We start from the raw sequence: 26999 nt of genomic DNA on the forward strand, positions 1-26999 counted from the left end.
TGTTATTGCGGGAGGGTAGCCAGGTGGCTCCATAGTGCCTAAAGATGCTGGTCCTGGAGTTAGGAAAACTCAACTTCCTGAGTTCAAATCTGGTCTCCGGTAATAATAACAAACTGTGTGACCCTGGGCAGTGACTTAATTTTGCCTCAATTTACTCACTTGTAAAATGAGTCGAAGAAGGAAATGGCAAACCACTCTGCCTAGGAAATTAAAAATGAAGAGTCAGACACAAGTGAAATGACTGAATAACTACAACACTTTATTAGAGGTACAATAGGGAGTCATTAACAGTATTTCAGTCAAGGAGGAACTCACTCCTTCTTTGTAATAAGTAGTTGGATCTGATGATCTCTAAGGGCCTTTAGAATTCTAGGGTTCAAAGATTCTATGAACTCAATTCGAACTGAGGCATTTTTATTGAGTATCTGCTAGGACTAGTCTCGTGCTAGTCTTGGGAGACTGAGTTGAGAGGGTTGATGCAAACATATAAGGCACATGCCTGCTTGGAGTCTAGTTGAAGAGCTGAAGAAGAAAACAGTTAGACAAGAGAGAAATATTGGAGATTGGAGTGATTAGTGCAGATTCTGGGAGGAGGTTGGGGTTACACATGTCACTTTCTCCAGGGGTACTTGCTGAGAGCATCATGTCAGCTTCAGGAAGTACGATGGAGAGTTTAATCCTGAAAGGAAAAGAGCATTTTCCAATCTCTCAAGGCTACCTCCCCCTCCCACCAATACCCCATCATCCCTGGTTCTGACTTGCATACCCAACTAGAGCCTCCTGGTCCAGCCACTCAGCTCCTCCCCAGCTGGGCTCGGAGGGCCTTCAGCTCAGCCTGATGGATGCTGTTCCCACCACAAACGATGACCACTACGGAGCCCAGTGAGGGACTGAGGCGGCCCTCGGCCTGGAGACGATGCAGGCAGCCGGAATAGATGGCAGCTAGCGCGGCCCCGCAGGCTGGTTCCACCAGCATCCTTTCATCATCTGTGGCCAACAGGAAGGACAAGAAGAAGGATGCAGGAAAAGAAGTGAAATAGAGATAACGATCCAGAGAGGACTTAGCCCAAGGTACCATGCGGTCCATTGCTTCCTCAAGAGTGCCCTATGTCATGGCCCATGCTGATAGTTAGATGATGCAGAAGAGACATCACCAAAGCTGAATTCAAATCCTATTCTTATCTGCTGTGAGACTCTGAGCAAGTCACTTTACCCGTTAGTCTGTTTCCTCACCTGGAAAATGATTTTGATAATAGCATCTGCCTCCTATAGTAGATAGGTTACAAGAATCAAATTGTTATAATTGGGCAACACTATTTAATGCTAGCTATTATTATTTCCTGGAAAGGCTGGGGTGTGAAGGACAAGTATGGAGAAGGCAAGGCCGAATCTAAGGGATCAAGTGATAAGAGTGGAATATCAGGACTGGGGTGAAATTGCAGAGAAATATTTTGAGAGTAAAGGGCTGTTCTCAAAGGCCCTCAGGTGATGGACTTGAATGGCCGCCTCATCCTCCTACAGGCCAGGTAAACCTACCCATTGCACTCACCAAGGAAGCGTTCGATGGCTTCTATGGCTTCCTTATCATCAACCACCTCCGAGATGATCTGGCATTCTTGGGCACACTCCAGGGCCCGGACAGCCACTGTCTTGGCACCCAGACATTTGGCCAGGCTGGAGGGAGAAAAAAATGAATTCTAATGGAAGACTGGAGACATTTTCTTTCCATATGTGAGAAAGAAACAGATCACAGATCATAAAAAAGTGTACGACAGTGGAAAAGGGGTTGTGTTTGGAGACCAAGGACATGGGGGTTCAAAGCCCAGCTCTGCCTCTTATTAGCTGTGTGAGCTTAGGCAAGTCACCTTAATGCTCTTGGTCTAACTGTGAAATGAGATGGTTGGAATGGATAGTCTCTGAAGTTCCACCACTGTGAGCCTTTGAAAATACCTTAGGGTATTTTCCCCTCTTCATTACCATGTAAGCCAGGGTCTCAGAGGTCCTTAGTCATCACTACCCAAGCCAGGATCCCAGAAGTCCTTAGACATCATCTACCTTGTTGTTCTTTTACATAGGAACCTGACATTAAGCTTATAGATCTAGTCCTGGAAGGTCTCAGGGTCTCTCCATTTATGGATGAGTAAACCCAAGATGGTCCAAAGAAAGGAAATTATTTCTCCCAAGGTCATAGGGACAGGACTAGGATTCAAAGCTAGATCTCTTGAGTCAAGTCCAGGGTTTATTCCAATATAGATGGCTTCCTTTATCCCCATTGTCTCATTTCCATGCATCCACTCCCATTATTGTAGATCTCTCCAGACTCAAGCCAACCCTCCAATAACATCTCACCAAGAACTCACAATTCCTTTCCCCTGCTCTAGATACCCATAACACTGAGTGACTGTGATACTCAGATGGAGAAGGAGAATCTCTGGAACATAAAACTCTGGACCGTTAGCTGGCAGATGCTTTGGGATCAACAAAGCCCCTTGAAAGCCCGGCAATGCCTACCTCGTAATGTCAGGTAAGGTGACAAGTTTCCCAGCCCGGATGGCTTGGTTAAAGCAGTCAGCTCCCCTGGTCTCCATGGCGATGATGGGCACATCCTGCCAGCCCACCTCCTTCATTCCCGCCACAACACCAGCCAGGAGGCCCCCCCCTCCTACAGAGAGGATAATGGCACCAGGCTGGGTCCCCAGAGTTTCCTTCAATTCATGAATCATGCTGCCGTGGCCTTTCCTAGAGACAAGGGCAAGAAGAAAAAGGCCCCCATCACCATCACCACCACCCCACCAAGGGCATATCTGATGGAATCAGAATCCTGCCTCAGATATTTACTACCTTTGTGACTCTAGGAAAATCACTCTGTCTGCTTCTGTTTCCATATTTGTAAAAAATCAGTTTGTCAAAACTTTGAGGCATCTTCTATGTGCTTGAGTAAGCACATATTATTAAGCACCTACTGTGAGTCAATAAGGATTTATGAAACTTCTATTATGGGCTTGATTAAGCACATATTAAGCACCTACTCTAAGTCAGTAAGGATTTATGAAGCACCTATTATGTGTTTGATTAAGCATATATTATTAAGCACCTACTGTGAGTCAATAAGGATTTATGAAGTACCTATTATGTGCTTGATTAAGCACCTATTATGAGTCACTAAGGATTATGTCCTTGATTAAGCACATATTATTAAGCACTTACTCTGTGTCATTAAGGATTTATGAAGCACCTATTATGTGCTTGATTAATTACATATTATTAAGCACCTACTATTAGGAAGAACTATTATGGGCTTGATTAAGCACATATTATTAAGCACCTACTGTGAGTCAATAAGGATTATTAAGTACCTATTATGTGCTTGATTAAGCACATAATATTAAGCATTTACTGTGAATTGCTAAAAATTTATGAACCATTTATTATGTGCTTGATTAAGCACATATTATTAAGCACCTACTGTGAATCAATAAAGATTTATGAACCATCTACTCTATATACATAATTAAGCTCATGTTATTAAGTACCTATTACATGCTAGTAGGTACTGTGTAAAACATGATGCACTGAGGATATATATATTAAAAATGGAAAGACATTCCCTGCCCTCGAGGAACTTACAGTCTAAAGGGGATAAGAAAAGCTCCTATCTCCGAGGGCTGCTGTTAGGATCAAATAAGATAATGTTTGTAAAACACTTCGCAAATCCTAAAGTGATATAAAATGTTAGTGATGAGGAGGAGGATATCCGAGCTGAGAAGGACCTTAGTGATCCTTCCTCGTTTACAAAAGGAAAACTGAGACTCAGGTACAAGAATCATATTCATGATCACACACGTTTGTTGTCAATCAGGAGTAGAACCATAAAAACATAACCTGGTGCTCCGACACTCAAGTTACTGGCTCTATGGCCAGCCCAAATCCCCCTTCTTGGGACAATTTAATGTTGGCAAAAAGAAAAGAAGGACGAAAAGTGTCAGAATCCCCTTGGATAATCTGAAAAGTAATAAGACACTTCCCAGGACCCAAATGTTGGAGGTTTAAGGAACAGATCTGGGAGGGGGGGAAGGGATCCATAGTCACCAGATTAGTGGATGGTCAAAGGGGTGAACTTCAACACAACCATCCATTTTGACCAACTCCTGGGCCTTCAAATTAGCATCATCCCACACCTACAAGAAAATGTATAGAAAGAATCAATGAATTTAAAAAGAAGCTTATTAAGAATCTAAGACAGCAAGGAGGAAAATATACAAAATAATCGGGGAATGGGATCTTGTAACTTAATCATATAATCAGGGCTAATGAGAAATAAGAGGGAAGGGGAAAGTAGTGCCTGGGTCAGGGATTCAGACTCTAAAGTGGTTAAAGCCACTTGGAAATCCTATCTTACAAAAACATTAATATTCAGACTGTGTCCCCAAAATGTTCCTTCTCACCCCTCCTCCACTAATACAGACTAGACTGACTTAGGGCCCAAAATAAGTAGAAATAAGTGTAGCAATCCAGAGACAGGACTATGGGAACTAAGTGTGGTTCACGACATAGCATTTCACTCTTTTTGTTGTTTGCTTGCATTTTATTTTGCTTCTCTTTTTTTCTTGTGCATCATGATAATTGTATAAATGTGTATATATATATTGGATTTAACATATATTTCTACTATGTTTAACATATATTCGACTACTTGCCATGTAGAGGAAGGCGTGGGGATAGGGGAGGAATTGGAACACAAGGTTTTCCAAAGGTTAATGTTGCAGAATTGTCCATGCATATGTTTTGAAAAACAAAAAGCTTTAATTAAAAAAAACTCATCAGAAAAAAAGAAAGAAACGTAGCAGCTTTTTCCCCATTTCTAAATCATCCTATAGTATATGAATGGAATAGAATGTTAGTTACTGTGCTGCAATGAACAGGAAGAATATAGAGAAGTATGGGAAGAATTCTATGAACTGATGCAAAAGGAAGTGAGCAAATTTGGGTAGACAAAGTCCATGATAACGTTAGATAATACAGATGAAAAAAGTAACAATGAAGAAAAACAGCAACAAACTGAGTGAAGTTATAATGACAAATCTTAGGTTCAAAGAAGAGAATCTACAAGAGTTTCTCTTTCTTCTTTGCAGAGGAAAAGAACTAGGAGTCCAGAGCACTGCCTATAGTTGTTGGATTTGGTTGATGTGTTAGTTTTTCCAAACAGGTGTTTATTTTTCTTTTTTCTACACTTTGTTTAAAAAAGAAAGAGGTGAGGCAGTTACATGGCACAGTGGATAAAGTACTGGCCCTGAAGTCAGGAGGACCTGAGTTCAAGTATAGCCTGAGAAACTTAATACTTCCTAGCTGTGTGACCCTGGGCAAGTCACTTAGTTCCAATTGCCTCAGCAAAGAAAAAAAAAGTGATGCCATCTGCATCTAAAAAGAAACTATGGAGATTATGGAGATCGAATGTAAATTAATACATGCTAAACTCACTTTTTTTCTGTTTTTTTCTCTCTTATGGTTTTTCCCTTTTGTTCTGATGTTTCTCTCCCAACATGATTCATAAAGAAATCTGTCTTTTACCTGCCATCTAGGGGAGGGGATGGAGGGAAGGAAAGGAAAAGTTGGAACAGAAGTTTTTGCAAGGGTCAATGTTGAAAAATTACCCATGCATATATGTTGTCAATAAAAATAATATAATTTAAAAAAAGAAAGAGTAAAACAAACAAACAACAAAGAAATGTGTATTTTAAAAGTTAATCTATATGTAAAAAGATAAAACAATATATATGTGTATGTGTATATATATATATATATTCATGAGGGAGAGGGGAGATGGTCCTCTAGGAGACAGTGGGGAAAAACTCTGGGAAGTAAAAATGATATAAAAACAAATATAGGGCTGGGCTTGGAGTTAAGAAGACCTGAATTCAAATTTGGACTCAGACACTTCCTAGCCATGTGCTCCTGAGCAAGTTATTTAACCCTGTTTGCCTCAGTTTACAAATCTGTAAAAATGAGCTAGAGAAGAAAATGGCAAATCACTCCAGTATCTTTGCCAAGTAAACCCCAAGTGAGGTCACAAAGAATCAGACACGATTGAAAAACAGAACATCAAACAAAAAGGAACTTTTCTGTGACAAAAAGAAAACGTCAGTAACTTTTTTCGAAAAATTGGCTAGAAAAATCGTTCCTGAAACTGACAAATGTTTTGCTTGTTTGTTCAACAAATATTTACTCAGCATTTACTCAGCACCCAGCCCCGTTCAAGGCTTCGTAGACCAAATAGAAAGCATCATGGTATAGTGAGGACAGTACTGGAGAAGGATATTCTGAACTTCCCTCTGACGAATACAAGCTATGAAAATTCCATCCACCACTGAAGATTAACTACTGTCTTGCAATTTATAACCTCAGTGAGTTAAGTGGATCTTTAAAAGGTTCCATTATTTAAGGATCATAGATTTAGAGATTTAAGCCATTTCAAGGAATCCCTCCATTTCATAGATGAAGAACTAGGAAAGTGAACTACGGTCACACAATGATGAAGTATCTGAGGCAGATTCAGGATCAGATCTTGGTTCCAAATCCAGGACGCCACCTAACTTCAACAGTCACTGTTTTCCCCATGTGTTATTTAGAAATAAGTGTGATATTAGTAGTCATGAACTTTTTGTGTGATCTGACCCTGGAAAGTGGCCCTGGCCAAAAAAAAAAGAGATAAGAAGAGGTCAGTGGAAGGATATAATACACAAATAATATAAATACACAAAGATGCATTTTAATTGGAATAATTGAAGTGTTCTCTCTCACCCAGAGGCAGAAAGATAGAAAAGATGACCTTATTGCATCAGAACCAAAGACCAGGCAAAGCTGGGAGAGGATTAACCATGGATAGGGAGGGGAAGATCATCTGTTCTACATATAGTAATAGTATAGTACAGTATAGTATATAGTATAGTAATTCTTGTAATATTCACCTGCTCCGGTTGATATAGGACTTAAATAATAGGAAAATTAGAAGGAAAGAACCTTGTATTCCTTCAGGTATAGAAATGTTGGCCATTATTACAGTATTAATTATAATATTTGTTATGGTTATATTAATAAATGTAATTCTAAGAGAGTCACGAATACAAAATGGGACTGAAGGTCAGAATGGCCTGGCTTCAGGTCCCATCTTTGACACATACTGACTGTGTGACCCTATAGTGTCAGGAGCCCCTGGTAATTCTCTAAGACTAGTGGTTACAAGACAGGTACACTCTGCTATAGTACAGGGAGTTAACTTACCAGAAGTTGTTTACACACAAAAGCCCAATAAAAGATCATTATTATATTTCTAAGACTAAAGAGGTTGAGGAGATAAGAGGGAGAAAGAGTCCATTTGCCCCCAGGGCCTCCCACCCTCCCGGTGGGCTATGCTCTGCAGAAACCTTCCATTACCTTTCCCACCATCTGCACCTCAGCCCCCTCTCTCTCCAGCCTCCGGAGAAGAGTTGGGTGGGCACCCTTGGGCAACACAATAGTGGCGGGGATGCCCAGCTTTCTGGCGGCATAAGCAGCAGCCACACCTGCATTTCCCCCTGTGGAAGCAAAGAAAGGATTAAGGATCATACATAGTTAGTCTGACATTTGCATGCACTTATAGGAGAAGAAGAGGGTCAAGAAGGAAGCTGCCATTTTGGTAAAGAACACTCTTAAAAAAGGGGTGAGTATGGGAGTTAAGATGTCTCCCAAAGGGGAGCTATTAGGTCCACATGTATTCAGTGTTTTGTCCCCCATATCAACCCAACACTCTGGAATCAAAGCATCACAGTATTTCAAGCTACAATGGACCTTAGAGATTTAGTCCAACTCCTTCATTTTACAAATGAAGAATCTGAAACTGAGAAAACCTGGAACTTGAAGGTCACACAGGTAGTTTAGTAGAAGAATCACGATTTGAACCCAGCTCCTACCATACCACATTTTCTTCCTCCCAATTCTCTTCTTTCTATCAGTCAAGTCACTCTACAAACATTTATTAAGCACTTACTATGTGCCAGGCACTTTAACACTGAGCAAAATAAATCCCTTCCTTCAAAGAGCATATAGTCTACTAGGAGAAATGCAACATGTAAACAGTACCTAGCTCCTACTGTACCACATTTTCTTCCTCCCAATTCTATTCCAGCTTCCTCTTATCAGTCACAATTGATAAACATTTATTAAGCACCTACTGATGTATCAGGCAAAATATATCCCTTCCCACAAAGAGCATACAGTCTAATGGGAGAAACCCAACATGTAAACAGTTTTATACAAAGAAGTTATATGTGTATGATTGAATGAAGAGAATCAGTGAAAGGAGGTGTAAGAATTAACAGATAGTGAAAAGTTTCTCATAGAAAGTAGGTTTTTAGTTGTTATGACCTCATTTTTTTTTTCAGTAAAATAGAACCCATGATTCTCAGGCAAGGTAGGAGGAAGGGAAGCCCTGATCAATTTGAGAAAAGCTAATATGATGAGTGGGATAGGGAGTTAATTAGAAAGGAATAAAAAGATTGTCTGGTGACAGTGAGGGTCAAGTTGATTTAATATTTAATTTTAAAGAAAATTTGATATAAACTGCTAGGACACACAGTACAGTTGCATAATCTTCTCCACCTCCGTTCAGTGCCACATGTGAGTGAAAAGACAGTGTATGTCAGGAGTGATGCAAGGCTGAGCCTTGGTAGGGCACAATCAGTGATATAAGGTAACAAGTAACTTATGGTTGGATTGAACTAGATCAGGTTATAATAATGTGGGATGGAGAAGAGTAGCTAGTGTAGGAATGTTAGCCTGGAAGAGAATGAAGGCTTAAGGGATTGGGAATCCCATTCTAGTCAAAGAACAGCCAAAAGAAGGGGGAAGACTAATAGATTATGATCAGATTAGGAAATTCAGAATTCATGAATATGGAAGAGGAATTTGTGGGTTATGGCAAGACCAAGAATATGTCTACCTTTGTGTATAGTTGAAGTGAGGTGGAGGAAGAAGTCTTGAATGTGAAGATTTCAAGAAGAACGTGAATCCTCTTTCTAAATGCCTCCCTGAGCCTTTCTTTTTTTTTCCTGAGGCAATTGGGGTTTAGTGACTTGCCTAAGAAGTGTTAAGTGTCTAAGACCAGATTTGAACTCAGGTCCTCCTAACTTCAGGGTTGGTGCTCTATCCACTGCCCCTGAGCTTTTCTTAAACTACAATAAAAGAGCCCAAATGTCCAAAACAGAAGAGATATGATGATCTGTAACATGCCCTCCTGGCAGTTACAATTATTAGTCTGCCCTAGGCCCAACAGAGTACCTTTGACCACTGACCTTTGCAGTGTCAACTCTACCTGGCTTGCCTCCTCTGAGGCCTTCAAAGGTCTCTGGCCACAATTTCTTGAATCTATAGTTTAATAACCGGTAGCACACTCAAGAGCAGCCACGTGTTATCTTAAAAGCCTTTATTATACCTACTTACATAATGCCCTGACTTGTTAACTCCTTAGTGAACACCTGGTCTGAAGATTCACGTGTTCACTACCAAACTCCTTACCTCTCTCAGCTATCCATCAGCTTGGCTCGGCTACCCCAGGCTAGGGAGCCAGGTTAAAGAGCTCGACTTGCTGCCTGCAATGGACTTATAAAGGGCCTGTGAGGTCACACACACAGCCAACCAGCGAGAGAGCTGTCACACATTATCTCAATATGGCCAGGATCCCACCCACAGGGCAGTCCTATATCCACAGAGATTACTTCTAGACCACTCAATCTCCTGTTGCACCATGGTCGCCCATTTTAAGGACCCTTACAATGATCCTTTTATACTCTGCCTAGATCATATCTGCAGTATTTGTGTTCAGTTTTGAACACTATTGAATAAGATTATTGACAAACTGGAGATCATCCACAAAAGGAAGCCCAAAATGATGATGATGATGAAACCATACTATGTAAGAGTGAATTGAAGAACTAAGAATATTTATTCTGAGGAAGAATAGATCTGTGATGTGGGAAGGATAATATCTATCTTCAAAATCTGAAGGTATGTCAAGAGTCAATCAAAAGTTAGCAAATATTTATTAAGTGCTTACTATATACCAGGCACATTTATACAAATAAAGCCCCCAAAAACCCAGTCCTCACATTCTAAGAGATTAGATTCATTCTACTCAACCCTAGAAGTAGGTAGAATAGAAGAGAGAAAATTATAGCAAGATACATTTCATTTCAATGTAAGGGAAAACTTCCTAAGAATAAAAGTTATTCAAAAGTGGGATGGGTTGCTTTGGGAGGTAGTGATGTGTTCCTCGCTAGAGGTCTTCAGGATAGATATGAATGCTCCTTGATAAGCATGTTGTTAGAAGGGATTCTTAGCTAGGGATCCATTGAATGAGATGACCTTGCAGATCATTTCCCATTCTGAGATTCTACTCAGCCTCTCCAGATTTTTTTCCTAAATTTTTTCTTCAGACCTTTCTCCAAGAATTTTTAACCAAATAAGGGAGAGAAGTGACAACAAAAGTCAAAATAGAGCTTTTAAAATAGACCATGAAATTGAAAAGTTTTAGCATGAACAAAATCAATGAGCTACAATAAAAAGAAAAGCTATTAATTGGGGAAAATCTTTGCAACAAATATCTCTGACAAGGATCTATCTAGCATGATATGTAGGGAATTAACACAAATGAAACAAAACTAAGAGCCATTCCTCAGTGTTAGTGATCAAAAGAGAAGAATAAAAAATTGTCAAAAGAATCACAAATTATAAACAACAATATGTATTGCTCTGAATCATTTATAATAAATAAATATCAAAACTACTCTCCACTCTCTTACCCAAGTTCACCTTGTGATCTTCCTCCAATTTTCTTTAACTTCTCTTTCCAAATTATCCTTGTAACTCAACATCTCTTTCCATCAATTTCCTGTAGTCTCTCCTCAAAATGGCTTACTTCCAATTCCTTTCCCCCATCCCTTCCCCTCAAACCCAGCCAGTTGTCCAATTACCCACAAACCCCTCCTTCCCCAGTTCTATTATCCTAAGCCTTTGAAGGAATAAGGAGAAATCTATAAAGTATCCCTTCCTTCCCCCAGACTCCAGTTCTGTAGACACTGTAGGAGTCCCCACTTCTTACTCACCCCTTCATTCTCAGGATGCCCAAGAAGACTCAGATAAGAAGGATGGGCTTACCTGAGGAACACACGAAGTGTTTGCAACCTTTCTTAGCCACCTGTAGAAAGAAGAGAGGAAGAACCAGACATATCTTATTTGTCAGTGAATATGTACAATTATGTGGAAACCTGTAGAATTTTTGTATGAGATACTGATCTTTCCAGCCATATACAAATATGGATCCATGAAGAATTCAAATATACATACTGAGGTTTTTTTTTTTAATTCTATCTTTTGTTTTTATATTACTTTTATTTTTTTTTAATATATCCTTTCCCACTCCTTTACTCAGAGAGCCATCTCTTATACCAAAACAAAGAAAAAATGAAAATGAAAAGTCAGGTAAAACTAACACATCACCCAAGTCTAATGGTATAGAGTATAGAACTATAGGCCTCTTCCTTGCAAATCGGAGAAGTATAATTTTGTATACATAGGAACACCCATTCATTTTTTTTTTAACCATCTTTCTCCCTACCTCAAATATGCATGGAGAGCATCGTTTTAAGCTTCAAGGACATAGACTAAAGTGATTTCTCATAAATGGTCCCTAATCTCCCAGGGAACACAAGAGAGGAAAGGGATCATAGTATCATAGGCTTCAAGCTACAAAGCACCTTAGAGACCACTGAGTCTAGCCCCTTTATTTGACAGTTGGAAAAATGGGAAACTGAGACCTAAAAAGATAAAGTGACTTATTCAGTGTGATATAGGTAGTACTTATAGAGTCATCAGTCTAGAGCTCATCTTGCTCACCTCCGCCATTTAATATTAAAAAAAAATGAGACCAAGAAAGGTTCAATGACTTGGCCAGAATCACACAAGGATTATGTGGCTGGGCTGGGATTTACACCAAAGTCCTCTCATTGTTTAGTGTGGCATTAGCAGGGGTAGAGAAGAGAACTGGAAGAACTTGGAAGGAATCTGACCTCTCTACTCTTTTCTGAGGAAGAAGAGATCCTGATCTAGATCCCTAGACATTCCATACTTTCCACACAGCTTCCTAATCCTAGCTTCCCAGCCTGTTTAGGAAGCAGATCCTAAGGGACATCACAACCCTTCTGTCCCAGGTCAGTTCACCTCTGGGATGAGAGTCTAACTGGACCAAAAGAAGCTCTAAACACCCCCTTCCAATTATGCACCCAAGCAGGCATCCTTCCCACATCCCTTGATGTCAAGCTTCTTTCTCTTCTCACCCACAATCTTTACTTCTCCCTTCCTGCCTAGACACCTTAAAACGTGCCCTCCAGACCAAAGCCCCACCCTCCAGCACACACACTCTTACCTCCTGGCAGAAGTGTCCTATGCCCCTGATCTTGAAGGAGCCAGTCGGCTGGATATTCTCGAGCTTTAGAAAGACAGTGGTACCTGCAGCCAGGGAGAGTGTCCAGCTTTCCAGGAGAGGAGTGACAATGTGGAGGTGCTTCTTCTGTTCTTCCAGACCTTTTTTCTGAGAACCATCCATCATGGAGCCCTACCTATCAAACCTGACCAAAAAAAAAAAAAAGTCAACTAAGAATGGAACCTCCAAACACCAGGCAGGGACCAATGAACAACAAAAAGAATGTCCCTGGCTCAGCCCATTTCAGGATCTTTCCAATCACAATGCAGCTACTTACTGCCTGGGTAGCCTTGGCCAGAGTACCCCCACTCTCCAAGTCTCAGTTTCCTCCCCTGTAAAATATGGATGAGAGACTACCAACTTCTATTCCAGCTCTAGGATCCTCTGATTTTACATGGAAAGTCAGGAGAAGCAAAACAGAAAAGCCAAGAGAAAGAGTATAGAAGAATGCAGGAGGAAAAAAAACAGATAAAGGAATAGAAACCAGGCAATAGGATAATGGAATCAAGACTGGAGCAAAACTGCACCAGAGACAGTTTAGATCTTAGATTTGTTGATTATTACCTGTGTGTCCCTGGGCAAGCCACTTTCCTTCTCTAGATCTTAATTTCCTCCTTTAAAAACTGAGAGCATTGGAGTGCATGATTCTCAAAGTTCCTTCCAAGAACTGGCCTCTAATTAAGCCGGGAAGACTTGGTTTCCAGTTCAGCCTTTCAGCATACTGGCCATGTGATTCTGGGCAAATCATTTAACCTTTCACTGCTCTAGGAAACTCTCCAAGAGTATAAGACTGTAAGATTCAGAGAAAGTGCCAGCCTACATTGGCAGAGGAAGTTCCTCATCTAAGAGTTCGCTACATCCATGAAATCACGGGTCTAGTGCCTGTGCCAGTGCCTCTGATCTAAGAGTAGAGGACAAGGGGAAATAAAAAAAGATCATTAGATATTAGAAGCAAGAGATGTGAGAGATAAGAGAGCAAGAAGAGAGACAGTAGTGAAGATACAAAAGAGACAGAGATAAAGAGAAATAATGGTAAAAAAGACAAAGAGATACAGAAAAAGAAAAGGAGACAAAGGCAGACAGAGAGACAGACAGAGAGAGAAATAGAGATGAAGAGAGACAGAAAAAGAGAGAGATAAAAAGAGAAAGAAGAGAGGGAGAGAGACAGAGAGAGACAAAGAGAAATAAAGGTAAAAAGACAGAGAGATACAGAAAAAGAGAAAAGGAGAAAAAAGGCAGACTGAGACAGACAGACAGACAGACAGAGGGAAATAGAGGTAAAGAGAAATAGACAGAAAGAAAGAGAGAGAGAGAAGAGAGAGAGGGAGGGGGAGAGAGACAGAGAGATAGAAAGAGAAATAAGGAGAGAGGGAGAGAGAGACAGATAGACACAGGGACAGAGAAAGAAACAAATACACCCAGAGACTGAAAAAAAGAGACACAGAGAGACAGAGAAAAAGAGGCAAAGGGGGAGGGGAAGAAGGGAGTTCAGAAGAAGACAACAACAGGGAAGGGATGCGAGAGAAGGAAGAAGGACAAATTAAGAAAGAATTTTGAGGAATAAAGGACTGACCGCTCTGCTCAGCAATCACTGCAGGGGTCAGGAAAAATCCAAGGGTCCTGGGGTCCCTAGGAGACTTCCTTCTGCACCTCTTCAGTCCCAAGTCTCCTGATCCGCCCCCCTGGGCTGCCTTCCCATTTCAGGGGGAGCTGTAGACCAACTCTTATTCTTTGCTTCCCACAGACTCCAGATCTCAGCTCCCTCTCCCACAGCCTTGGTCCCTCCCCTGTGACTCAAGCACAGCCTCAGCCCCTATGTGGCCTCTTCTGCTCAGAGATCTGAATGGCCCAGAAGCAAGGTCTCCCATCCCCCATCAACACCAGGAGCCAAGAACCCAGACCAAGGAAGAGGAGGAACCAGCTCCCACAAATAAGGGGTCCTACATGTTCTATCTCTCAAATTATACCACAAAGAAATCATCGGAACTGATTAAAAATAGTGATCCCCGGAACAGATCAGGGTCACACCATGCAGAGGCAAACAAATACAGCAGCATCATTTTCAGCAACCCAAAGACCCCAGTTCCTGGGGTAGAGACTCACAATCAGACAAAAACTGCTGGGAAAACTGGAAAGAAGCAGTCTGATAGAAACTGGCTTTAAACCAACATCTCATAGTGGATACCAAGAGAAACTTCAAAAGGCTACATGACTTAGACTTTTTAAAATGTCGTCATCAGCACATTGGAAGAGCAAGGACAAAATTAGCTTTTTAGATCTTTGGATAGGGGAATAATTCATGACCAAACAGGCAACAGAGAGATTCATAGAAAATTAAATGGATGGTTTTGATTATATGAAATTGAAAAGATTTTGCACAAGCAAATCGAATGCAGTTAAAATTAGAAGGAGAACAGATAACTGGGGGAAAGCTTTGCAGTAAGTTTCTCTCATGTCTCATGTCCAAGATATATAAGCATCGGCTCATACTTAAAACAAAAGGCATTCCCCCAACTGATAAGAAGACAAAGGATATCTGTCAATAGGCAGTTTTCAAAAGAAAAAAAAATGAAGTTATCAATAGTCATATGAAAAAAATGTTACAAGTCACTAATAATTAGAGAAATGCTGATGAAAGCAACTCTTAGGTCATATTTTGTACTTGGCAGACTGACAAATGTGACCAAAAAATGACAAATTGTGGAGGGCTAAGGGAAAACAGATACATTAATATACATAAATATATTATTGGTAGATCTGTGAATTGATCCAGATGATCTGGAAAATAATTTGGAAAAGTGACTAAAAAAGTGACTTAAAAACGTCACTAAACTGTGACCCAACTGTACCTTTTCTAGGTTCATATCCCTAAAGAGATCAAAGAAAGAAAAAAAATACCCCTATGTACAAAAACCTTTATAGCAACTCTTTTCATAGCAGTTCCCAACTAAAAACCAAAGAAGTATCCACTTACTGGGGAAGATGTCACCGCAGATACTTTGTAACCAGGAAGTTCAAATCCAAGGAAAAGTTATTTAACTCCCCTCTACCTCAGTTTCCTCATCTAAAATGAGAAATTTACATCTTCCTGTAAAATCAGGCTAATAATAGCACCTGCCTCCCAAGATTATTGTGAAGATAAAATAAGAGAGAATTTGTATTCTCCCCTTAATGTATATATACATGCTAGCTGCTACTACTAATATTACCATTATTTATTAATTTGTAACAAATCATGAAATCGTTTCAAAGGAAATTAGCAAGATGGATATGAACTGATTCAATGTAAAGTAAGTAAAACTAGAACAATTTATGCAATTAGTCATCCCCTCCATATCTCTGGGGTTGGAGGCACATTAATCTGCAATCTGGGAAGTTCAACAATTTTTTGAGCCTCCCTTCATATCAGAAAACCCTGAATTTTTTTCATTTTCTTTTATGGGTTATTTACAGCACCTTACTGCAAAATGTGGGTTGAGTATTTAGTTGTCGGCTCTATGTCATCTTCTGGCATTAAGTGTATCTGTGGTTTCCACGAAACTCCCTCAAAATTCCCATTTTATTTCTTATGCTGACATGAAAACATGGAAACCCCATGGGGAAAATAGAGATATAGAAGGGATAACTGTACAAGGGTTTTAGCGGCCACTAGGTGGCACCATAGAGCACAGAGCAACAGGACTGGAGTCAGAGAGATCTAAGCTCAGTCTCAGTCTCAAACACTAGCTTTCGGAGCCCGTGTGAGTCACCTAACTTCAATTTGCCTCAGTTTGCTGCTCTGTAAAATGGGGATAATCATACACTTACCTCCCAGAGTTGTTATGAGGATCAAATGGGATAATAATAGTTGTAAAACTTAGCACAGTGCCCAACATGACTAAAACACTTCACAAAGGTACCACTGCACATCTGTCAGATTGGCTAAGATGACAGGAACAAATAATGATAAATGTTGGAGGGGATGTGGGAAAACTGGACACTGATACATTGTTGGTGGAGTTGTGATTGATCCAACCATTCTGGAGAGCAATTCAGAACTAGGTCCAAAGGGCCATCACACTGTGCAGCTGACCCAGAAGTGTCTCTACTGGGCCTATATCCCAAAGAGATCTTTAAGGAGGGAAAGGAACCCACATGTGCAAGAATGTCTGTGGCAGCTCTCTTTGTGGTGACCAGAAACTGGAAACTGAGTGGATGCCCATCAGTTGGAGAATGACTGAAAAAATTGTGGTATATGAATGTGATGGAATATTATCGTTCTGTAAGAAACAACCAGCAGGGTGATTTCAGAAAGGCCTGGAGAGACTGACATGAACTGATGCTGAGTGAAATGAGCAGAATCAGAAGATAATTATACATTTCAACAACAATACTATATGATGATCAATTCTGATGGATGAGGCTCTTTTCAACAATGAGATGATTCAGGCCAGTTCCAATGGTTTTGTGATAATGAGAGCCACCTATACCCAGAAAGAGGATTGTGGGAATTAAGAGTGGATCACAACATAGCATTTTCACTCTTTTTGTTGTGATTTGTTTAAATTTTTTTTCTCATTTCCCCCTCTTTGATCTGATTTTTCTTATGCAACAAGATAATTGGGGTTTTTTTTTAATTTTTAAAGCTTTTTACTTTCAAAACATACATGGATAATTTGCCAACATTGACCTTTGCATAGCCTTGTGTTTCAGATTTTCTCCTCCTTCCCCCAACTTTCTCACCTAGATGGCAAGTTTAATATGTTAAACATGTTAAAATATATGTTAAATCCAATATATATATATAAACATATTTATACAATTCTCTTGCTGCACAAGAGAAATCAGATCAAAAAAAGAAAGGAAATGAGTAAGAAAACAAAATGCCAGTAAACAACAACAAAAAGAGTGAGGATGTTATGTGGTGATCCACATTCAGTTCCCACAGTCCTCTCTCTGGGTGCAGATGGCTCTCTTCATCACAAGATCATGGGAACTGGCATCAATCATCTCACTGTTGGAAAGAATCACATTTATCAGAATTGATCCTCATACAGTATTATTGTGGAAGTATATAATGATCTCCTGGTTCTGTTCGTTTCACTTAGCATCAATTCATGTAAATCTCTCCAGGCCTCTCTGAAATCATCCTCCTGATTATTTCTTATAGAACAATAATATTCCATAATACTCACATCCCTTCACTTATTCAGCCATTCCCCAACTGATGGGCATCAGTTTTCCAGTTTCTTGCCACTACAAAAAAGGCTGCCACAATCACCTTTGCACATGTGGGTCCTTTTCCTTCCTCTATGCTCTCTTTGGGATATAGGCCCAATATAAACACCAGCAAGATAATTGTATAAATATATATGTCTATATTGGATTTAACATATATTTTCCCATGTTTAACACATATTGTATTACTTCCCACTAGGAAGTGGGAGGGGAAATTAGAATAGAAGGTTTTCCAAGGGCCAGTGCTGAAAAACTATCCTTGTATATGTTTTGAAAATAAAGAATTTCAATAAAAAAACTTCATAAGATGGAGTAAAGGAGAAAGAAATTATAAAAAGAATGGAGGAGAGTCCTTCCTCATAAATATAGAGAAAAGGAGAAAGAAACTGTAAAAAGAATAATGAGGAAAGTCTTCCTATTCTTTTTTATAATTTTTCTCCTTTTATAGATATTGAAGAGACTTTATAAGTCATCTAATACTTTCATTTTATAGAGGAAGAAATTGAGATTTAATGAGGTTAAGTGAGTTAACTATGGTTAAAGAGCTGGTAGTTAGGAAAAGCATGATTTGAACTCAATAGTTTAATCACTCCAAATGCTGGCCCTCTCCTTTGGGCTCAAAACAGGGTGGATGTGTTAACAGCCCTGGGTGTGGAGAGCAGCCATCATTTTTTTAAAAATTAAAAGTCTTGCATTGAAAGCAAGAACATTGACTTTGGGGTGATCTATAAGGCTATTATGAACTATTAGACACCTATATCCTAGTATCTCTTTTCCAGGATCTTGGATCCCAAAGAGATATTAAAGGTCCCACAATCCATGAGTAAACCCAGGATGCCTGACTTTTTAATCTAGAACATAGCATTGTTTCTGGGACCTGTCACTGGAGTACATTTTGAAAGAGTAAGAGGGTTGAAGATAGCTTATAGGTCATCTCCTTCATTATAATGTGAACTCCCTGAGAAGAGGAACATTTTTTACCTTTCTTTATTTCCCCAGGACTCAGTCAGTCATTGATAATTTTTTTAGTACCTACTATGTACCTGGCACTGTTGCAAGCATTTGAGATACAAAGCAAGGCTACATTCTAATAGGAATGACACAACATGCAAACAACTATCTACAAATAAACTACATACAAGATAATTAGAGATAATCAGCAGAGGAAAAGTACTAGAATAAGAGGAATTGAGAAAGGCTTCCTGGGGAAAATAGAAATTTGGCTGGCTGGCCTTTGAAGAAAATATCAGGCACATTATTGTTGAGTTGTTCAATTATATCTAATTCTATCTGACCCCCATTTGAGGTTTTCTTGGCAAAGATACTAAAGCGGTTTCCCATTTCCTTCTCCAGCTTATTTTACAGATAAGGAAACTGAGGCAATTAGGATTAAGTGACTTGCCCAGGATCACACAGCTAGCAAATGTCTGAGGCCATATTTGAACTCTGGAAGGTGAGTTTTCCTGATTCCAGTCCCAGCATGTTACTTTACTGCACAAAGCAAGTTATTTGATCCTACTCCTCCGGAGAGCTTCCTGAAAAGAAAATTTTCCCCTTGATGAAGATGAGTGCCAGATCTGCAACTTTTAGCTTGAGACAGAGATAGCACATATCAAAGATGAAGTTTGAATCCATGTCTCTGCCGACTCTCGGAACTGCTTCTTTTCCCCACTGTTCCAAATTGCTTCTCCTAGGGGATCCCAGGCTGGGAAAGGCGAACAAAGCTGGTTTGGAACAGCAAGAAATGTGGTCTATGTAGAATTCTGAGAAGAGTGAGAAGACTTATGTGAACTGATTCAGAGAAGAAGAAGAAATCAGAAACAGGAAAAGACAGATTAGATAACTATAAAGGTGTCTATAATAATTACAAAGATAACTATAAATGTTACTGTCCCATAGGGTACCAAAACTCAGGTCAAGACAGTAAACAGCACTGATACCTTTTAATTAAAGAGCATCCTTCCTCCTGACGATGGGAAAACCATAAAAAAGGAAATAGATTTGTGCTATCCGTCCCTCAGAAATCCTCTTTTAGATGGTTTTGGTTGACTGTTTTCAGGGAATTTACTTTGGGGAAGGGTTGTTTGTGTAATTGTCAGAGTCGACCAAAATCTATATGAAAAAAATCCTCTTTGGGAGCCTGCCACGTTCTTGTCTCAGCTACCAGATTTGGAGAGATGGAGGAGAAAAAAGGGAAAGTCACAGAAAGATGCAGAGCTTGCTAGTCAAAATCTTGAAAAAATGGAAGCCTACAAGTCATTCAGCAAGTAAACAGAGGCAAGATTTGGTCCTAGATTTTGTGACATTAGATTGTGATCTTCTTGAAGGCAGAGGCTGGCTTTTGCCTCTCCCAGTTTCCCCAGTGCTGAGCCCAGTGCCTGGCACATACATAGAAGGTGCTTAATAAATGTTGATTTATTGATTATGATCAATAACTTATTAATTGATGTAGAACTTGGGACTCTTTGAGGACAGGGAATGTCTTTTTTCCTTTTTTGTGTCCTCAGCAGTAAGCACAGTATTTGGCACATAGTAGGTGTTTAATATATTTATTGAATTGATGTGAATTGACTTCTTTTTTCCAACTTTCTCATCTTGAGAAGATCTGATCCCTGAGCTCAGAGGAATGTGATCAAACAGGATCCGAAGTCCCGGTTCTGTCCTTCCTGACTTGAAACCATCCTGAAGGTGGAGTTACCCCTCTGTCCCAAGAAGCCACCTGGTCATTTCTCATCCAGCCATCCTCTTGAACTTCATGATCTCCAGAACAACTGGAGGACAATATTTGCCCCTAACAAACCCTAACAAACTTGGGGAGGTGATCTCTTCTGAGTTTCAGTTAAGTATAAGTATTAATGTGCTTCTAAAGGCTCCCCCATCTCTAACATCCCCTGTTCTAAGTCCTCCTCTCAGCTCTAACATCCCCTGTTCTGTCCCCTCCCAGCTCTGACATCCCGTTCTAAGTCCCCCTTCCAGCCCTGACATTCCCTGTTCTAAGTCCTCCTCTCAGCTCTGACATCCCCTGTTCTAAGCTCCCTCCCAGCTCTGACATCCCCTGTTCTAAGTCCTCCTCTCAGCTCTGATATCCCCTGTTCTAAGTCCTCCTCTCAGCTCTAACATTCCCTGTTCTAAGTCCTCCTCTCAGCTCTGACATCCCCTGTTCTAAGCTCCCTCCCAGCTCTGACATCCCATTCTAAGTCCCCCTTCCAGCTCTGACATCCCCTGTTCTAAGTCCCCCTTCCATCCCTGATATCCCTTGTTCTAAGTCCTCCTCTCAGCTCTGATATCCCCTGTTCTAAGTCCCCCTTCCATCCCTGATATCCCCTGTTCTAAGTTCCCCTCTCAGCTCTGACATCCCCTGTTCTAAGTCCCCCTTCCAGCCCTGACATTCCCTGTTCTAAGGCACCTCCCAGCTCTGACATCCCCTGTTCTAAGTCCCCCTCCCAATAGCACTATGACCAGGAAGGCTCCCTGTTACAGGCCCCAGGAATTCCCAGCCGCCAGTCTCCATTGCAGTATGCCCAATCGACCACTGGATGGAGCCCTGCATCTCCTAGACATTTGACCTCCAAGGCAAGCTGTAAGTGCCCAGGAAGACAGGCTGTGGCCCCCAAGAAGGAGAACCCAGGCCAAACAGGAACCACTGCGCAGGCTGGCCTCTGGTCCAAACCGGTCAGTTCCAGCTCCTTGGAGTTTGACCTTGTTTACTTTCAGGGGGAGATGACCTTGGGTATTTCAGATTGAAAACAGCCCCCTCCCCACCCCAGCTCTTCAGCTGACCACCTGTGTGACCGGGGGCAAGTCAGTGAAGCATCCGGAGCCCCACTCTGTCTGCAAATGACCGCGTTGGACCAGATGGTACCTAAGATCCCTTCCATCCCTTTGACCCTCCCAGAATCCTGTCATGGGGCTTCCCAGTGAATGGTTGGGTAGACGTCAGAAGGTCGCCCAAGGGGCAACTTTTGCTCTTGTTCAATTTTTTGTTCATCTCTTTGTATTCTAAGGGACCTAACAGCCCATCAGAAGGATGGAGGGAAGGGAATGCAGGGCTGGGCTTGTGTGATACAGGGCTTAACCTCTCCCTGTGCCTCTGTTTCCTCATCTATAAAATGGAGATAATCATAGCACCTCCTTCACAGGCTTCATGTGAGACTCACACGAAATAGTATTCATGTATGTTTAGAAGAACTGCACATCTTTAACCTACATTGGATTACTTGCCGTCCGTCTGTCTCCCTTCTCTGGGGGAAGGGAGGGAGAAAAATTTGGAACACAAGGTTTTGCAGGGTGAATGTTGAAAGCTAGCCTTGCATGTTTTTGAAAATAAAAGGCTATTATTTAAAAAAAAATTTAAAGAAATAGTATTTATAAAACTCTTACCATTGGGTCTGGCATACTACAGTAGGTACTATATGTGTATTTGTGTGTGTATATATATATGTTCTTATGTATATATGTATAATATATATATGTTCTTATGTATATATGTATAATATATATATGTTCTTAGCATCATGTCTGGCATACAATAGGTGATATATATACTCTTATACTCTTAACATAGTGCCTGACACGCAGTGGGCACTCTTAGCATAGTGACTGACACACAGTAGGCACTATATATAAGCTCTTAGCATAGTGCCTGACACACAGTGGGCACTCTTAGCATAGTGCCTGACACACAGTGGGCACTCTTAGCATAATGTCTGACACACAGTGGGCACTCTTAGCATAGTGCCTGACACACAGTAGGCACTACATATAAGCTCTTAACATAATGCCTGACAACAGTGGGCACTCTTAGCATAATGTCTGACTGTAGGCACTCTTAGCATAGTGTCTGACACACAGTGGGCACACTTAGCATAGTGCCTGACACACAGCGGGCACTCTTAGCATAGTGACTGACACACAGTAGGCACTATATATAAGCTCTTAGCATAGTGCCTGACACACAGTGGGCACTCTTAGCATAATGTCTGAACACAGTGGGCACTCTTAGCATAATTTCTGACACACAGTGGGCACTCTTAGCATAGTGTCTGACACACAGTGGGCACTATATATAAGCTCTTAGCATAGTGCCTGACACACAGTGGGCACTCTTAGCATAGTGCCTGACACACAGTGGGCACACTTAGCATAGTGCCTGACACACAGTGGGCACTCTTAGCATAGTGCCTGACACACAGTGGGCACTCTTAGCATAGTGCCTGACACACAATAGGCACTATATATAAGCTCTTAGCATAGTGTCTGACATACAGTGGGCACTCTTAGCATAGTGCCTGACACACAGTGGGCACACTTAGCATAGTGCCTGACACACAGTGGGCACTATATATAAGCTCTTAGCATAGTGCCTGACACACAGTGGGCACTCTTAGCATAGTGCCTGACACACAGTGGGCACACTTAGCATAGTGCCTGACACACAGTGGGCACTCTTAGCATAGTGCCTGACACACAGTGGGCACTCTTAGCATAGTGCCTGACACACAGTAGGCACTATATATAAGCTCTTAGCATAGTGTCTGACACACAGTAGCATTATATATAAGCTCTTAGCATAGTGCCTGACACATAGTATATACTAAATAAAAAGTAGGTTACTAATTTTTGTTAGTTCAGAGAAGTAAATGGCAAAATATTCCAATATCTTTACTAAAAAACCTCCAAGTGCAGTCACAAACAGGCAGATATGACTGAAATGACTGAATGACAAAATTATCAGTCACGAGGAAGTTATGGGACATAGTGGACAAAGTACTGGACCTAGAGTCAGGAACACAAGATTTCAGGGCCTGTCTCAGACACTTTCTAGCTGTGTGACCAAAGATGTCACTTCACCCTGATTGCCTCAGTTTCCTCATCTGGAAAATGGCACCTCCCTCCTAGGATCATTGATATGATTATAAAGCATTTTACAAACTTCTGAAAAGAAGCCCTATGTAAACGTTAGGCCATATTATTCTCAATTAACCTCAGAAAAAAAGGGTTGACCTCAGTAGAGCGCATCTCTTCCCCCAACTCATCAAAACCACTTTGACAGGCTACCAGCCAGTGGTGAAAATAACCACCATCAATTTAATAAGCAAGCTATTAGTTAATATTAAATATAAAAACCTGTTTTTCACACAAGCTGCCCTCTTCTTATCTTGCAATAGATAAATTTGTACCTTCCCCCCCCCACATACACAGTCTGTAGTGTAGCCAGCTTGACCTTGTTTCTGTACCTGATAGAAGACATTCATCTCTAACCTCCACGCCTTTGCAAAGACCTTCCCCCCCTGCCTAGAGTGCCCTCCCTTTCTAGTATGACTCTTGGAATTGTTTCAAGATCGTTTCAAGCACTATCTTCAATACAAAGTCTTTCCTCATTGCTTGTGAGGGAGTAACGATTGGTTCATTTATGTCTTTGTATGCCCCCACTAAGGAGTCCTTTCTAGTTCTGAATCTTTGCTCCCATGATCCTCCTTGCCTTTTCAGTTAACAAAACTCAAAATTCACTTGGGAGTTAACAATAGCATTAGAATTTCTGAATGATAGAAGGAAATCCCTAATCAAAATAAAAGATAACCATCTACAATCATATTTTTTTTAACTGATGGAGCAGAACCATATATATGTGTATATATGTGTATGCATGTATGTATGTATATATATGTATATGTATATAAAGTATAATTAGTGAAAGATTCAGTCTCTTTAAAAAGCCCCAAAGACCTGCGTTCAAGTCCTATCTCTGAAATTTGGCCCGGGGGCAAGTGCTCCAAAGAGGACCCCTAACAGTACTTATAGAGTTACTTCTGCCAATGAAATCACAGGTTCAGCCCCTCTCCCTATGTTATGGACAGAGAAAAAAGGCTCTCCGACTTACATCAACTGATGCTGAGTGAAATGAGCAGAACCAGAAGATCTCTGTACACTTCAATGCTGTATGAGGATGTATTCTGATGGAAGTGGAAATCTTCAACATAAAGAAGATCCAACTCACTTCCAGTTGATCAATGATGGACAGAAACAACCACACCCAGAGAAGGAACACTGGGAAGTGAATGTAAACTGTTAGCACTACTGTCTATCTACCCAGGTTACTTATACCTTCGGAATCTAATACTTAACGTGCAACAAGAAAATGGGATTTACACACATATATTGTATCTAGGTTATATTGTAACACATGTAAAATGTATGGGATTGCCTGTCATCAAGGGGAGGGAGTAGAGGGAGAGAGGGGATAATTTGGAAAAATGAATACAAGGGATAATGTTATAAAAAAATTACTCATGCATATGTACTGTCAAAAAAAATTTATAATTAAAAAGAAAATAAAAAATAATTAAAAAAAGAAAAAGAAAAAAGACTCTCCCTAATTATGGGGTGGGATACATGGTAGAGTTGGGAAGCTGACCCTAATGTTCTCATTCCCCCTGTCCCTTACTGCTTCTCAGAATAGCTGAGGCTTTCCTCAGATGGGTTTGCCAGGTTTCAGCATGAGGAGCCCCTTAGCTTGGATCACAGATTCAGAGGTAAAGGGCTATCTCAATCAACAACTGGAGGTTGTAGGAGGAGGTCGGGTCACAGATTCAGAGGCCGTCTAGCCCATCTAGCTCATTCATTTTACAGATCAGGACACTGAGACCCAGAGAGATAAAGATCTAGTTCTAATTAAAATTACTAATAAGTAGTAAGCCTCAAGGGGCAGCTATGTGGCACAGTGGCTAGAATTCTGGACCTGGAGTCAGGAAGGCTGCTCTTCCTGAGTTCAAATCCATCCTCAAATACTTTTTTTTAATACTTTTTTTTCCCTGAGGCAATTGGAGTTAAGTGATTTGTCAGGGTCACACAGCTAGAAAGTGTTAAGTGTCAGAGGTCATATTGGAATTCAGGTCCTCCTGACTTCAGAGCTGGTACTCCCAACTAGCTGCCCCCTCCTCAGATACTTTTTAACTGTGTAACCCTATTTGCCTCAGTTTCCCCATCTGCAAAATGAGCTAGAGAAGTAAATGGCAAACCATGGCACTATCTTTGCCAAATGGGATTGGACATAACTGAAATGACTGAGGGAAAAAAAATCAGTAAACCCCAGAAGCAGAATTTGAATTTAGGCTCCTGAGCTCACTTCACTGTCTCCTAAAATACGGCGAAAGAAAAAGCCCTGACAGAAGTTCCTGGTTTGAGCCCTAGCAAATCTGTGGAACTCTGGTTGCCTCAGACCTTTGGTCACTTAGCTCCTAGGAGACCCGATAAAATGAAGATAAGAACATTTCACCTTCCTCCCTCCCAGAGGAGTAATGACCAAAAAAAAAAAAAAAAGATTCTAAAATGTATAAAATACAGGCAGGAACTAAAATACAAGTTCATCCAGGGGTCAGTTTAATATTTCATAGAGTGTTGGTAATCAGGTCCAAAACCTTATCGTTTGTTTAAAAAAAAGGAAACTAAAGCACAGGGAAAGAAAGTGACTATAGAGTTATAAAAGAGTCATTAGCATTTATCCCAATAAAGTATCTATTAAATCATGGACCATTCTACGGGGTACACTTGTGGATACCAGAACCACCTGCCTCCTTACTCTCCCCAGTTTTTTGGACACAAAGAACACTGAGCAGAAGGCTTTGAGCTAGCCCCTACTTCCCCGGTTTCCCTGTTTTTCTGAGTCCCACAAATTAGGGATGAAAAATAAAGACTTATTTCCAGTGGATACCAGGGATGGGGCTCCTTTCTACAAATAAATCTCCAAATGGCCTCTGTCTCACGGAGTGGGGAAAAGGGGATAGTTCCTGCCCCATCCTCAGGCCCAAAGTTTCCCTCATCTTTTCCCAGCTTTCCCAGCTTCCCCATCACCAGTGAAGAGTTCTATTATTTTCTAGACATCACAAATAATAATTAATTAAATATTAATAATAAACATTTTGTTGATAATACATTAATAATAAAATAAATTCTCTGATAGCCTCTGGGTAGCCAAGCTTCTCCCCTCATCTTTTCATTCTCTCTCTGGAAGTCAGGTGTCAACAAACAGTCAGTCAACAAACATTTATTCAGTGTTTACTATGTACCAAACACTGGGTGAAACTCTTGGAGCTAGAGATAAAAACAGCCCAGGGGCCCTCAAGCTTCTCCCTGATTGTCCCAGGGAGGCCTAGGGCTTGGCTTACCTCACTGCAAACTGATTCCTGCTGGCCCTCCCTTCCGACTCGGTCCTCAGGCTGCTGGCCCCTAGAACCTGACTCAAACGTCCTGCTGGAGTTTAGACCTTCAGCTC

At 40.7% G+C, this 26999-nt stretch overlaps 1 protein-coding gene across 6 annotated transcripts; it reads right to left on the minus strand.

Moving 5' to 3' along the window:
- Window positions 1-238: 238 nt before the first annotated feature.
- SDSL (serine dehydratase like) lies at window positions 239-26999 on the minus strand. 6 transcript variants are annotated; one of them, XM_074297051.1, is made up of 11 exons: window positions 14085-14303; window positions 13076-13412; window positions 12789-12843; window positions 12455-12647; window positions 11188-11227; window positions 7432-7571; window positions 4090-4178; window positions 2512-2739; window positions 1550-1674; window positions 767-987; window positions 239-679 (listed from the first exon to the last, which is right to left on the minus strand). In XM_074297051.1, exons 4-10 carry the CDS (start codon window positions 12635-12637, stop codon window positions 794-796), a joined length of 999 nt encoding a protein of 332 aa, XP_074153152.1. In that variant the 5' UTR covers window positions 12638-12647; window positions 12789-12843; window positions 13076-13412; window positions 14085-14303; the 3' UTR covers window positions 239-679; window positions 767-793. The 6 variants fall into 6 exon arrangements, with proteins under 6 accessions (XP_074153152.1, XP_074153115.1, XP_074153135.1 ...); XM_074297014.1 differs by having other exon boundaries at window positions 12455-12656; window positions 14085-14302; XM_074297034.1 differs by lacking the exons at window positions 12789-12843; window positions 13076-13412; window positions 14085-14303 and adding exons at window positions 15486-15575; window positions 26893-26961 and having other exon boundaries at window positions 12455-12656.

This window comes from Sminthopsis crassicaudata, chromosome 1, assembly GCF_048593235.1.
Source record: "Sminthopsis crassicaudata isolate SCR6 chromosome 1, ASM4859323v1, whole genome shotgun sequence".
Classification (NCBI taxonomy): Eukaryota; Metazoa; Chordata; class Mammalia; order Dasyuromorphia; family Dasyuridae; genus Sminthopsis; species Sminthopsis crassicaudata.

What these genes read in the sequence shown, in the direction of transcription:
- SDSL (XM_074297006.1), bottom strand. Translation starts at nt 12,637, where the DNA reads ATGATGGATGGTTCTCAGAAAAAAGGTCTGGAAGAACAGAAGAAGCAC. An exon ending in ACACTTCGTGTGTTCCTCAG is followed by an intron (nt 7,572 to 11,187) that starts GTAAGCCCATCC and finishes TTGCTTCCACAG; the next exon opens with GGGGAAATGCAGGTGTGGCT. An exon ending in ACCTTACCTGACATTACGAG is followed by an intron (nt 1,675 to 2,511) that starts GTAGGCATTGCC and finishes TTCTCCCTCCAG; the next exon opens with CCTGGCCAAATGTCTGGGTG.